This window comes from Anser anser, assembly GCF_964211835.1.
Source record: "Anser anser genome assembly, chromosome: 23".
Lineage (NCBI taxonomy): Eukaryota > Metazoa > Chordata > Aves > Anseriformes > Anatidae > Anser > Anser anser.
The window spans coordinates 5496373-5509831 of record NC_139744.1 but is presented as its reverse complement, the minus strand read 5'-3'; the positions used below and the strand labels follow the sequence as shown (position 1 = coordinate 5509831).

The window sequence follows — 13459 nt, the reverse complement described above, 5'->3', positions numbered from 1 at the left end:
CCCCTAACGGCGCCGCGGAGGGCCGCGGGCTGCCCGGGGAGCCGGGAGCGGCGGCGGCAGCGGCGGCGGCGGGGCTCGGTGCTGGGAAAGGGGGCGCGGGCCGGGATCCCGTGCTGCAAGGCTCAGCCCAGCCCGGTGCCGGTCCCGGTGCGGTCCCGGTGCGGTCCCGGTGCCGGTCCCGGTGCAGCCCCGCGTGGCCCCTCGCGCACGCGCAGCCGGTAGCGGCGGCGCTGCGAAATGGCGGCGCCCAGCGCGGCGGCGGCGGCGGGGGGCGGCGGCGGCGGGTTCGAGCCGTGGCTGGCGGCGCGGCTGGAGGCGCTGGGGCTCGACCGCGCCGTGTACGGCGCCTACATCGCGGGGCTGCTCCGCGAGGAGGAGGGCGACGAGGAGCGGCTGGAGGCGCTGCGCGGGGTGCTGGCCGCCTGCCTGGTGAGGGCCGGGGACCGAGGGGAGGGCCCGGGGCACCCCCCCACCAGGTTGGGGAGCCCGGGCCGGGCTCCGTGGGCGGCGGGCGGCCGGGGCGGGCCGAGCGCGGGGCCGAGCGCGGCTCCGGTGCCGCAGCGGGAGGCCGGCGGTCTGCGGCGCGGGGAAGGGTCCCGAGGGCGAAACGTGAGGGGAGGGTTGGGGGGGTTCCGGGCTTGGGGAGGCCTCGTGGCGGCTTTCAGCCTCCTCACGCGGGGAGCGGAGGGGCAGGCGCTGAGCTCTGCCGGGGGACAGCGACGGGACCCGAGGGGACGGCACGGAGCTGGGACAGGGGAAGGTCGGGGTGGTGCTAGGGAAAGGTTCTGCACCCAGAGGTGGTCGGGCGCTGGGACAGGCTCCCATGGGACGTGGTCACGGCACCGAGCCTGCCGGAGGTCAGGTGTTTGGACAAGGGTCTCAGATGTGCAGTCTGATTTTTAGGTAGCGCTGTGCGGAGCCAGGAGTTGGGCTTCATGATCCTGGTGGCACCTGGCAGATAGCTAGCGATGGGACTAGAGGGAGCAGCCTCAAGTTGCACCAGGGGAGGTTTAGGTTGGAAATGAGAAGACATTTCTTCTCAGAGCAATCAGGCACTGGGACGGGTTGCCCATGGAGGTGGTGGAGTCACCGTCCCGTGGGGTGTTCAAGGAAATGTTGGACGTGGTGCTTGGGGACATGGGTTAGTGGGTGACATTGGTGGTAGGGGCATGGTTGGACCAGATGGTCTTGGAGGCATTTTCCAACCTAATGCTTTTGTGATTCTATGGCCCTTCCAACTCAGATATTCCGTACCTCCTTCACACCGTGGTGCCAGCTCCAAGGCTGGCCAGGAGCTGCAGCTCCTGCGGGGCCCGGCAGCTTGCCGGGGAGCAGAGGGTGCGAGGCTCGGGCTGCGAGCTGGCGGCTCCCAGGGGCGCAGGGCATGGCTTTGGAGGTGGTGTTCAACAGCAGACCCTCTCGGCAGCTATGCAACAGCTGTGCTAAGCGGTTATCGTTCCTTAAACAGGTCTCGTTTCTCCCAGTACAGCACGGTCGTACAGGAATCAGTCCCTGGGATCCAACTGGAGCTGGAGTTAGTGACTGGGAGAGACTGAAGGTGCTGCCAGCCTCACCTGGCCGGAGCCTGGAGCCTCCAGTGATGGGCAGTGCCTGCCTGCTCTGCCAGGAAAGCGTTAGGAGAGTTCACAAGAGTTTCTTCCCAATGGTCAGCTCTTTTGGGGGCTGCAAGACTTTTATATCAGCTGTGTTTCAGGACTTTGCATAAATGGATATTCAGTAGTATAAAGTGTTCAGTAGTAAGTGCATGCTTGTATTAAGTACCGGTCTGCTCAGGTGCTGTCACTGGTTTCCTCCCAGACTGTCTGTGTAAGAGCATAAAACCCAAAGGGGTTAGCTCTTTTTGTTAACATGGGTAACCTTAATTCCCGCTGTTAGCTGGCTGCATGCTATTTTAAATCAGTTTTCCTAAAATCCAGTGTGGCTCTTTACTATGTTCTGTTATCACTTCCCCACCCTGGTGGGGCACCAGCCATGAGTTTCTAAAAGAAGTTTAACAATGTCAGCGTAGCCATGTGCCTAGACTAATAGGAGGAGCAAACACTAACTCCTCTGGAGCTAGGGGCAGAGTGAAATGTCTTTGGAAATGCTGTTCTAAAGCCTTGTCTGTAGCTGAGGTTAATTGCCTTGCCTGTAATCACCAGACTGCTTCTTCTCATCGCCAAAGGCAGAGCCTGTGTCTGAAGCCTGACCGTGCTGGTTGCAGACTTGCAGCTGGGGTGGGCCTTGTGTTTCGGTCTGCGTGCTCTTTCTGAACCTCGGAGGTACATAGTTCGTTGCCCTTCCTTTGCCCTGCAGCTGGCTGCAGTATGCTCTGATATTTCCTGTTTTCTCTTTATTGCTGAGGTACCCTTCTCTTGCACCGTCACCAGTGCGGTTTTTGAAGACTAGTGTGCGGTTTTCATGTGCATCTAGTTCTAGGCTGCCTTTCATTCATGACAATCCCATTTCTTCTGTTTTCTCTGTTGAGTCAGGGTTGACTCTCTTGCAATTGACTTATGCTTCATGTGCAAGTTCCAGGTCAGTTTGATTATCTACTTCTCTTGTAAAATGTATTTTTGCCTCTTGAACCCTGTGACATTCTTTTTATTTCTTCTAGTCAGTGCGTCTTTTCTTTATTTGTTAGAATCCATGCTTATTTCTTTATTGATTTTTGAGACACTCTTTCATTTGGTTAATTTGGGGCCTTTCTTTACAATTGTTTTCTCTCTGTTCTGTGTACAAATTCCAGGTTGTCTCTTCATTTGTTTTTGACAGTCATCACTAAAATACATCTCGAGCAGCCTCTGCACCTCATGTTCGGGTTCCTCGGTCTCTCATACATTAGTTCTCTGAGTTTATTCAAACTTGCTCGTTTCAGATCAATTTCTGTTTCTGTTCTGTTCTCCTCCTTATGCCAAACAGACTCTGGATCACTCAGTCCATGTATATCTTCCATAGTTATTTTTTCCTCTGTATTTACTGACCTCTAAGATAACATAATTTCTTGTTTAGAGAATATTAGATGAAATATGTTATGTCCACAGCTATCTGAGCTCCACCAGTACCAGTAGCATTTGTTCTTCAGCTGTATACATGGGAGGTGAGTCTCCCACAGACCCAGAAATCGGTGCTGGTAGAGGTCTTTATCCAGACTGCAGTAAGACAGAAGGGTTATAATAGCAAACGCCCTGCACTATGTGGCAGAACTTCTCTCTGCTTCCTTCTGTAAAGGTTTCAGCTGGGCTGTCCCATCATGTTTCTTTTCTGTTGCTCCATTCATGTCCATTTGCACGCTGTCATCTTGGTCTTTCATTTCTTCCTTTTGGAATATGAAGATGCTCCAGCTCTGAGGCTGAGTTATTTCTTCATCATGTTTCAGGGATATCTGAAATGGCTCATCTTTGTGTTCTTCTCCCCATGTAGGCTATGCTGGTATACAAATAGTTGGGTTGCTCTTATTGCTCAAATCCTCTTTAGAAGGCACAGGTATCTGCCATCATTATTAGTCTTCTGCACTTCGTTTTCCTTCCTACTTACTGCTATTCCTTTGTCATCACTTACCTGATTTTCATCTTCCTGCACACTGAAAGCAGGCAGATGGGGAATATATCTTTCCCATCCTTCTTTCCTGCTTTAATATAAAGCTGCTGTCCATTTTGCCAGCCTTGATTTCAGTGGACTCGTGTTCCCAGTGCTTGGGGTAGCCCATCCATCACGGAGGATCCTCTTACTGTGAATGTTTCTAGCGCTTCAAATCCTTCATGTCTTTGAACCTTGTTGATGCTTGTTATCTTTTCACGACTCTGTTTTTTTCTCTGAGGACTGGAGACTGTCACATTGTGTTTCTACGCACATCATCCTTGGTGCGGTCTGCTCATCTGGCATGTGTGCCTGTGAGGATCTCAGAGCAGAATCTCCCAATGTGAATGGGGTCTGTAGGTTCTTACGCTTGATCTTAGCAGATTGGGCATCATCCCATCCTCTGGATTTACTCAAGGCAAGTTGTCTACTTAAAATGTTGGTGTGAATCACAAACCCTTCATCCTTCTGCTATTTCTGTGTTTGCACATCACCTCAGCCTCACAGCCCCAAGTATCCTGCATACTTCTTGTAGCATCTCCTCCCTAAGCCAGGGTCTTTGTTCCTTGTTCCTGTGCTGTGCTCGTGATCTCGGTGCTCAGCAGATTTGTGTAACGGTATTACTGCGTGGTGCTCTCCTGCCATCTCTGTTACGTGCAGAATTTTTTGCTTAGCTGTTGTAGACCAAGGGTGGGAGGACTTCACTCTGAGTTACTCTTTATTAGTATTGCAGCAAAAGGTAAAGAGATTTATGTGTTTCTGTAGATTGTCTGTCCCATGGCTGTGGAAAACTCAGCTTCTTTGCTGTCCCCCACGCAGGTGAGCTTTGCTCTGCTGGATGAGTAATGTTTTCAGCGACTGTCCTGGAACTTGGAGGTGTTTTTTAGGTACCTGTTGCCCAAGTTTTCGAGATGAGAACTGTGAACTTGTTACCTGTTTGGCGGGAAGCCTGTGTGCAGGGGTTTCGTGTGTTGGCTTTCAAATGCCAGTTACTGCATGCCAAGCTGGGGAAGATGGGGAAAGGGACAGCTGAGGCCAGGTTATTATGCACCTTTATAAGATATTCTTTTCTAGGCAGAGGTTATCAAGCTTTCTGCAAGTATTTAGAACTAGCTTTTGGCATAGGCAGGGTAAGCAGTGGTCATGGGTGGTAGAAGTAGTCTAGGAAGAAGCCACCACTGCTTTGGTGCCTAATTTGACCCTGTCTAAATGTAGCGCTGCTTCCGAAGGAGGGTAGGAAGACTGCAAGAAGCTGCAGGCCTGGACTTAGCTGGACGTTAACGCCTGCGATGTGCTCAGCAGCCCTGCCAAGGTACCAGGGAGGGAATGGCTCAGTCCCAGCTGCCTGTGTCCTGGCCAGCTAGTTTCCGTTTGGTATTAACCCTTCTCAAGCCCCTCAAACCCTCAGCAGCTGTTTTTTCCTAAGCTGTGGGCAGATTTGCTGTTGGGTGATTTAGTGTTAATTAGCAAAAGAAAAAAAAAAAAAAAAAAACCAAAACCTTGAAACCTTCCGCCTGCTGTACAGGTACATGTTCCCAGTCAAGCTCTCCTGGCTGGAGCTGGAGCGGTGTGTCTGCTGCTGGTGCTTGTGTTACGCTGCTGGCGAGACCCCTGAGAAGCCACAGGTGGACAGTGGGGAGAGCGTCAGTGGTGGCGGAGCAGCGTGTGAAGGACCTGGTGGTGGGAATAGCTCCCTGCTGCTGCTCGGGCGTGCTTCCTTTCTCCCCACGGCTTCAGGTTTTCCTTTGCAATGACCAAGTGCATTCCACTGTCGCCTCTCTGTCATGTTTAATGCTCCAGGCAGGTCAAGGGACTGCCAATATCAGTCCTTTAGTTGCTGGTGGGAGGATATTGTCTATCAATACCACCAGAGTGGGTTCCGTTCCAACCCATCTTGTCTCCAGTCTCGTTCATTAGTGTCGGTGAGGAGGTGGTCTTTGACTAGCTTCTCTGCAGCCTGGCTCAGGAGGAGATACGATGCTGCTCAGTAGCTGGCTAGAGTTACGGCAGCCTGCTCGCCTTTCTTCGGTGATGGTAGGGCTGTTGTGCCTAGTGAGCCTGCAGCTGTGAGACCAGCGTTTGTGAGGGCCGTACCTGGTGGAAAAGCAACGCGCGGTGATGGTGCGGCATCTCCCGGCGTGGTGCTTGTGCTTGGGTAGCCGTGCGTAGCTCTCGCCCTGAGCTGTGTCAACAAGTGAGTGCATCTCGTGACTTGCCTTGTCCTGCTGCCCTGGGTTAACAGAAGTCCTACGCGTGCGTTTATTGAGTAGGGTCCATGTGAAAAGCTGTATCACTTGAGCTTATTGCCGGGTGTTCAGGTTCTTTGCAGCTGGTACTACTTATATCTGATTCGTGCTTGTTTAAAGCAGACCAACTTTGCTCCAAGACTGAGTCTCTTTTCCCCTCACTAGGAAGAAGATCTCTTAAACGATGTATGCAGGGAAGTAGTCGAGAAGTGGTCTGAATCTCAGATTGTTGACGCCAAAGAGAAAAAAGAAGGTAGTGTCGCTGCTCCGTGTGTCTTTCCACGTGGTATGAGTACTTTGCAGGGCTTTACTAAGATGAGAACTGTGTGTCTGTCCTGTTAGGAGCTAAAACCAGTGCTGCTAATATGTGTGCAGATCTGGCTCACTTCTCATTGCCATGGCTGCTTATTTACTGTTTTGTCTTGAAACACAAAATGAGGTTGAGCAGTTTCACTTCTGGCTGTCACTAGCATTCTGCTGCTCTTTGGGCTCAGAATCCTGCAGAGGAAAAAGTTGTTTGTTTTTCTGCAGGATTTTTTAAATTTCCTTTTGCAAAAAAAACAAGGGCTTAATCTCCGTTAAATGCGAATGATGTAGTGATGGCAGCTAGGGCTCTGACGGTAGGTGCAGTTATGGTATAAAATGCATATGCTGCTTCAGTTTGTGCTCATTTGGGAAGTGAGTAGTTTTACACTACTACAGCTGCACCTGTGGAGAGCTGTGCAGCCCCTTGTGCTGCTGCTCACCCCAGCAGGCATCAGGAAAGCATCCTTATTTTCCTCTTTCAAAATCTTCTCTTAAAACTGTCCTTTTTTTTTTTCCCTGAACGCTTGCAGGGGGGAAGCTCTGTCGGGCTGCTGCTGTACTAATGCTGCTACTTTCCCAATAATGCGTATAGTCCCGCTGCTCCTTTCTGCCCTCTCTGAGTCCATCCCTTGTCTTCAGCTGCTGGCTCTGGAGTGAAGACCTCTTGTTCTTGTTGGCTGGGGGAGGCATATTCTGGTCACTGAGCAGAGCTCTGGAGCACAAGGAAGTCACACTGAAAGGTTTTGCAGGTTTAAGCACACTGCATGGTTCAGTTAGGGGTCTTCCAACTGCACGGACCTACCTGCCGGCCTGCGTAGGTGACAGTGTAACATCCCTTTGGGCTAAATCTGTTTTTTTGGTTGCTTTGCATTTTTTTTTTGTCAGTTCTGGTGCAGACGGAACATTATCTCTGATGTTGTTCTAGAAATAGCTCTCCCCAGTGAGCCCTTGTCATGAGGGCTGCGTTTAAGCAGCGCTTCTCTCCTCTAAATCTTGGGGTTTCACTTAACTGCTGAAGCACACCGCAGTCAAGTGTCTTTCCCTGAAAATTCATGGAAGTACTCTGTCCTTGGCCTATCCTTTGCAGAGGACAGGAAAATATTCTGTTATTTTTTGTATTAGAAAAACAAATCCCTCTTTTGTGGACAAGTGAGTGGAATTACTGAAGTTGCTGCTGGACTCCTGCAGCTCGTACCATTGGTTCCTCACAGTAAACCAGGGATTTTCTTACCTGTCACAAAAAGAAGGTAGCAAAATACATATGAGGTGTTAGCTCTTGTGGAAGAATGAAGTGTGTGAAATTAAAAACCTGGAGTGTATCTTCCAGCTTTTAAATTGAGCACAAAAGCTAACCCGTATGGAAGCCTGGCCTTGTGAAGCTGGCAGTGTGTAGCAGCCTTTCTACATCGGAAATAAAATTGTAAGTTATTAACAAACAAACAAATGCCAAAAATAAATACCATTTTAAATAATGGACACCGTGATATTAAAAAGTTAATCAACCGTTCATTTTCCTAGGTGAAAAAAGAGTATTGAACTGATTAGTAACTTTTTTTTTCAGAATTTCTATATAACATGATTTTAACTACATAGCTAAATAAACATACTTAGCCTCTTTTCACCAGAAGAGAATGCAGTTTGGGGTGAAATGGATTTTCACCAGCTAATGGTTTTATTGATTTAAGAGTTGAATCGTGAAGCTTCCCTTACTCCGGGGAGAACAGCGCCTGGGCAGTGCTGCGTGCTCAGGTGAGCTCCTCCTTGCCACGAGGAGCCGCTGCTCCCATCGCCTCGGCCAGGTGGCTTTGCCTTTAGGTCAGCAGCAGGAGGGCGGCGTGCTTGGCCCCGGTGGCAGGACGAGGCCTTTGGGGGCCTGCGGAGGCACAGGCGGGAGGTGCAGGAGGGAGCAGCTGGGTCTTGGTGGCCTGCATCTGCAGGGACTGACTGATGCTCTGACTCTTCTTGCCAGATGAGATCCAAGCCATTGCCAGCATGATGGAGAAGCAGGCCAAGATTGTCGTGAAGCCAAAGGAGATCTCCCAGGAAGAGAAGCAAAGGAAAGCTGCCCTCCTGGCCCAGTATGCCAACGTGACGGATGAGGAGGAATATCCTTTTCCTGACCCAGTCAAGATGAAGTGCCTGGAAGGATGATGCTTATTTAAAAAAAAAAAAAAAAATCTCCTGAAATGCCTTTCTAGCTTTGCAGTGTCTAGTGGAAGAATTGGAGGAACTTGTCAGTCTTCTTTTTTCCTAGTGAAGTAGCTTCCAAGGGGAAAAGCATGGAATCTCTTAGTTTGTGGAGTGCCATGTGTACAGACACTTTGAGTGTGGTTCTCCACCATTTTCACACTCCCACCAACACGGCTTGGCTGGGTAAGGTTTGTCCACTCTAGGTGCGTTGCAGAAGATGGGTGAAGCTGCTCCCAGCATGTGCATGGTAGGTAATGTATTGAATTTCTCTCTGGCTTTCTGGCAAGAAATCTGCTGAAAAGATCCTCTTCAGAGAGAGTATAGGTAGAGTGGGAGAGCTTCAAGTTAGCTCTTTGTAGTGCTGAAGAACAAGTTCTTCCTTGAAGAGAAAGTTAAATAAGAGCGGATCTTACCTGGCATTTGAGCAGTGGAGGGGAGTTAAACGTCGGGCTTTATGCTTGTCTTGTCCTTGATCATCAACATTAGTTTTTAGCTTCTTCCTCCTGGCTTGGTAAAATTGCTATTTGATGTATTTTGACCTGAGTGTGACTGTATAGAGGCACAAGTTTGTTACTGATGTCCGTATTTCCTTAACTCTCTCACTGGCGACGATGAACAGGATGGATCTGTTGGGACAGCAGTAAATATTGGATCAGAGAAATGTATCCTTTGATTCTCAATGACTTGGGCTTTTTGGAAGGAAGGCAGCATCTGTGTGAGTTTCTTGTCCTTTTTTAATCAATGTTGATGCTCACTGTTTCTTTAGGCCACCATTTAAGCTGGTGATTATTTTTTTTCATGTGACCTCACCTCGCTCGTAATGAAGTTAAAGGTTATCTGCTTTTCTGCTCTCCCCCCACTGCCTTGTGTGCACAGCTAAGACTGATCCTGTCATTTTCTTTTCTCTCCTTTATCCCTTCCTTTTCTCTCCTGTCCTCTCTGAAGCTTCACAGAACGTGCTACTGATAAAGATAATTCTCCCAACATTAGTTTAATGCTAAGTGGTGTCCAGATAGGCAGATCATATCAGGAACTAATAAAAGTGAAATAGAAACAAGACTACTGAGAAATGCCTAAGGGCATGGTGCAGTTGAACTTCCTTGGTGAACAAGGGCCAAACTATCTCATATTTTTCTCAACGCAGTAATTTGGGACATTCCTTGAACTCACCAGCTGGTAAGTTTAAGGTGGAAGCAGGTTTTATCACAGCACAGAATTAAAATGTGAAATATTTAAATTATTCTTGTCCCTAAATTGCTGATAGTTAGGAGGAAGAGACAGAAAAGGAGACGCCCGCTTGCTCTTTCAAATGCTGTTCCCAAAGGGCTTACCATTAGTTCCTGCAGGAGAGAGGACCTGAGGCTGTGGCAGTCCTCGGCGTCTCATCTGTGCCCGTGTCTGCAGCCTTCCTCCATGGCGAGCAGGACGGGTAGAGCTGCGCTGCATGGGTCTGTCCGTGCGGTGCCATTTCCTTTGGCTTGACGGTTACAGAGCTAGCGGGATGTGTTGCACCTGCTGGCTGACAGCTCTGTGCCTGGGATGTCAGCTGTAATCACAGTGGACACAGCTATATGTGCACACATACATGTATAAACATACACATAAATACAGCTGTAGCGAAGCCACTCAAGGAAGCTTTATGAAATGCATTATTTTTCTACTTCTGGTTTGTAGAGGTTTCACTTTTTTTTTTTTTTTTTTCCAAATCAGTCTAAAGAACCTGCAGGCTTGGTTTTGAACTTGAATTTTCTAGGAAAGAACTTGATTTTTCCATTTTCTAGGAAGCACAGATTTAAGCTACGTGACTTTTCTGTTTGGAAAAACAAGCAGAGTTTCCTTTTCGTTTTTCCATTCCTCACTTTGCATTCCCAGATTCCTTACCTGCTTGGTGAGAAAGCAGAACTGGGAGTCAGAAATGTTCCTTTTCTTTGCACAGCACTTTCTGTAGAGTTGCTGGCTGCTGGCGTGCAGGGTTTCTTTTCTCTGCAGAGCCCTTGGGTGAGAAATGAGCAGCTGAGATCTGCCTTAGGTGAATCAAGGCTGAGCTTACCAAGGCAGAACTCTGCCCTGCTCCCAACAAGGCAGGGATTCTGCAAGGTGCAGCCATCAGCAAGAAGCAGGAGAGCACAGGAACTGGGGGCGAAGCAGAACAGAGCTGATGCAGCCGCTGCCTTTTCCTGTGCCGCGGGGCTGCGCTGTGACAGCAGGCACCCCTCGGCCCTGACCGCCGTCCCTCGGGATGGGAGGTGCGGCTCTAGGTGAAGGGGGAGGTAAAACAAAGCAACCCATGTGCTAAAAACGGTGTCTGGTTTACAGCCCCAAAATACCGCTGAAAAGACGAACTGTGCATGTTCAGACAGAGCATGTTGTTTGCCCTTAACTCGCTACCAGCGCTGTTCCGAAACACCAACGTGGAGGATGTCTTGAATGCCCGCAAGCTGGAACGGGAGCTGCTGCGAGATGAGTTCCAGAAGAAAAAAGAGCAAGATAAACTCCAGCGAGAGAAGGATAAGCTAGCCAAGCAGGAGCGGAAGGAAAAGGAGAAGAAAAGGACACAAAAAGGAGAGCGGAAGCGATAGCTGGGGTTTTCTAGTTGGACTCTCAAGGGATAAAATCAATTAAGAATATGGTGTGTGTTTAAAAAGCTGCAGAAATTCTGGGCACGTGGCTGGTGACTGGTTCTCTGGAAGCATTTCCTCTTTTTTTTTTTTTTTTAACCTAGCAAAAAAGAAATTTCAAGCACCTCTTAAACTCAAATTGTGCCATGTGCTTGTGGTGTCAAGTGTCCCAGTCGGTTATTGTGGCCAATGTCTGTACCAAAGAACGGTGAAGTGATTGTCTGTGTTTCAAATTGATCAATTTTACTTCTAACTACTTAAAGCAAAGCAAAATGAGATGTAGGAAAGGGCTTCCAAACTGGCTGCATCCTCGTGCTGGCCTAGGATTTGCAGCATCAGCATTGTATGACTTGAGAACAGAGCAAAGCCCCTTTCTGACATGTAATTAAGGACATGCTGCTACAGGGTGAATGTGAATTTACACTAGCCTGAAAAATGTATTTGCAAATACGTTTATTTATGCTGCCAAGAACAATGCTATGTCTTCATTCTGGCTGAGGGAGCAGGGTTTGGATCTGACCTCAGCAAGGGCAAGTGCTGTTCTGCAGCAAGAGAAAGGAAATCGTATGAAATATATATGAGTTCCAGCTATGAGACTGCTTCACCCACAGGCTCTTGGTAAGGGAAATGCCACAGTGATCTGAGTATCAGCTAGAGCAGTAGCTAATGGGTCAAGTCCTTGTGCTGTTCTGAGATTTAATGCTGGTAGCTGGAAAATGGTGCTCCCCGATGTTTCATGTGGGTGAACATCGACTGTTATTTCTACAATAGCTGCCAGGGCAAATGCTTTAATGCAGGCACAGCGCTGAGCAGCTGCGGCTGTAAGCGATTTGGATGCGCTGGCTTTACCAGCAGGTCACACTCCCCGGGTCCAGCTTCGCTCAGGAGCTGTGTGTAGGGGTTGAAGGCTTCTCTTGCCCCATAAGGGCTCGTTACCTGCCATTTCCAGCCGCCTTCGTGACAGGGTCACCTGCCTCTGGTAAGGAGGACACCACCTCCTGTACACTCATTGGTGTGTGCAGGAAGACCTGCAGTGCTTCCAGGGGCGCGGAAGCGGCGTGCCTCACCCCTGTGCTGCTTCGTGTTCTGGCCACTGCGTTCACTTGCAAGGTTTGCTTTTGGCAACAGGCAGCTCCTGACCTGTCGGTGGTAACTGTCCCTATCTCCTGCTTTCAGCACCAGTCTGATTAAAGGGTAATGCATCCTATTTAACTATTTTGCAAGTGTGAGTATCTAACTGCTTTATCTTTGGACTTGAATAATAAAGCCGGCTGGCCAAGAAGCTGAGCTCGTCTCTGCGTCTTTGTGAGCGCCGGGGTCAGCGACTGGGGCGACCAGGGGTGCGGTGCAGTGGCGTGGGGCCTGCTCTCTGGCGGGTTTATGCCAGGTCCTGCAACCTCTCTTCCTCTTGCCCAACAGCAGTGTTTCAGAGGGCTGATCTGTTGCTGTCACGGTGCTGTTCTTCTCATTCGCAGCTCTCTGCCCACGGCTGTAGTGCCTCCCTTCTCCTCTCCTGCAGCCTGGCTGGGTTGTACAGGAGCAGCGCTGCCTCAGGGCCGGGTTCTCCCAGCCTCAAGCGCTGCAGTGGAGCCCCGCTGCAGGGTCATCGTTTTCCTGCAGCTGCCACCAGTGTGCAGCGCTGCAGTGGGATGGGGGGGGGGTTAGTGGGGGAATGGGGTGCTCTGACCCCAGCATTGCTGGCTGGTTCTCGCTTTTTCCTTGGTCCTGGAGCTCTTCCCACAGGAAGGTTTTGGGCAGCTGTCGGTTCAGTGTGTGTGTTAATGCTTCCACTTGCACCTCAGCTGGTCTGGCAGCAGCCTGCAGGTGGTACAAGTCCCTTTTCTCATGTTCCAAAACCGGGCAAGACAAACTCTGCAACTTGCTACTGAACCTTTACTTAGATGTGGACAGAAAGCTGAGGCCTGGAGCTGCCCATCTGTATAGCTGCTGGTACACCAGAGCCTGCTACGTCTTTTTTTTTTTTTTTTTTGGAGACCTTTGCTTAGAAAGGTCAAGCGAAAACAGCCCATGTTACCCTACTTGTCACTGGCTTAGTCCGGCCTTTCAAAGAACAAAAAACTGAGCGGCACGTCACCCATCAAAACACATGCACATGAAATCATACGCATGAAATAGCCGGTTGTATGGCTTTCGGAGGAGACTGCTCCCAAGCACACCACAGCAGCAACCTCTCGCAGATGGGTGGCTCACCTCTGCTGGCATCGTTTGCACTGCAGCCACAGGGTATTGGTGTAAACGTGCGATGTCTGGCTGGGGGGTCAGGACAGTACTCCTGGCAGCACGCCCAGGAGCACCTACAGTTAAAGCCCCTCCTGTGCCCACAGCGAAGGGCCTAGATTTAAGCAAGGCACCTTTTGCTGTCAGGGAAGCAGCACCAAGGGAGGCGCCCAGCCTCACACACCCAGCAGGAACTCCAGGGCCACAGCGCCAGAGCCCCCCGCCAGCCAGCGGCACCTCACCACGGCAGCTGACCAGCATTCGGAGCTGGAAAACCAAGAG

The 13459-nt window shown here is 50.1% G+C and overlaps 1 protein-coding gene across 1 annotated transcript; it reads left to right on the top strand.

Annotated features, from left to right (window-relative positions):
- Positions 1-106: 106 nt before the first annotated feature.
- On the top strand, positions 107-12221 carry CCDC43 (coiled-coil domain containing 43). The gene is made up of 5 exons (XM_083808771.1): positions 107-429; positions 5991-6078; positions 8101-8236; positions 8925-8983; positions 10713-12221. Exons 1-5 carry the CDS (start codon positions 238-240, stop codon positions 10898-10900), a joined length of 663 nt encoding a protein of 220 aa, XP_083664897.1. The 5' UTR covers positions 107-237; the 3' UTR covers positions 10901-12221.
- Positions 12222-13459: the final 1238 nt, after the last annotated feature.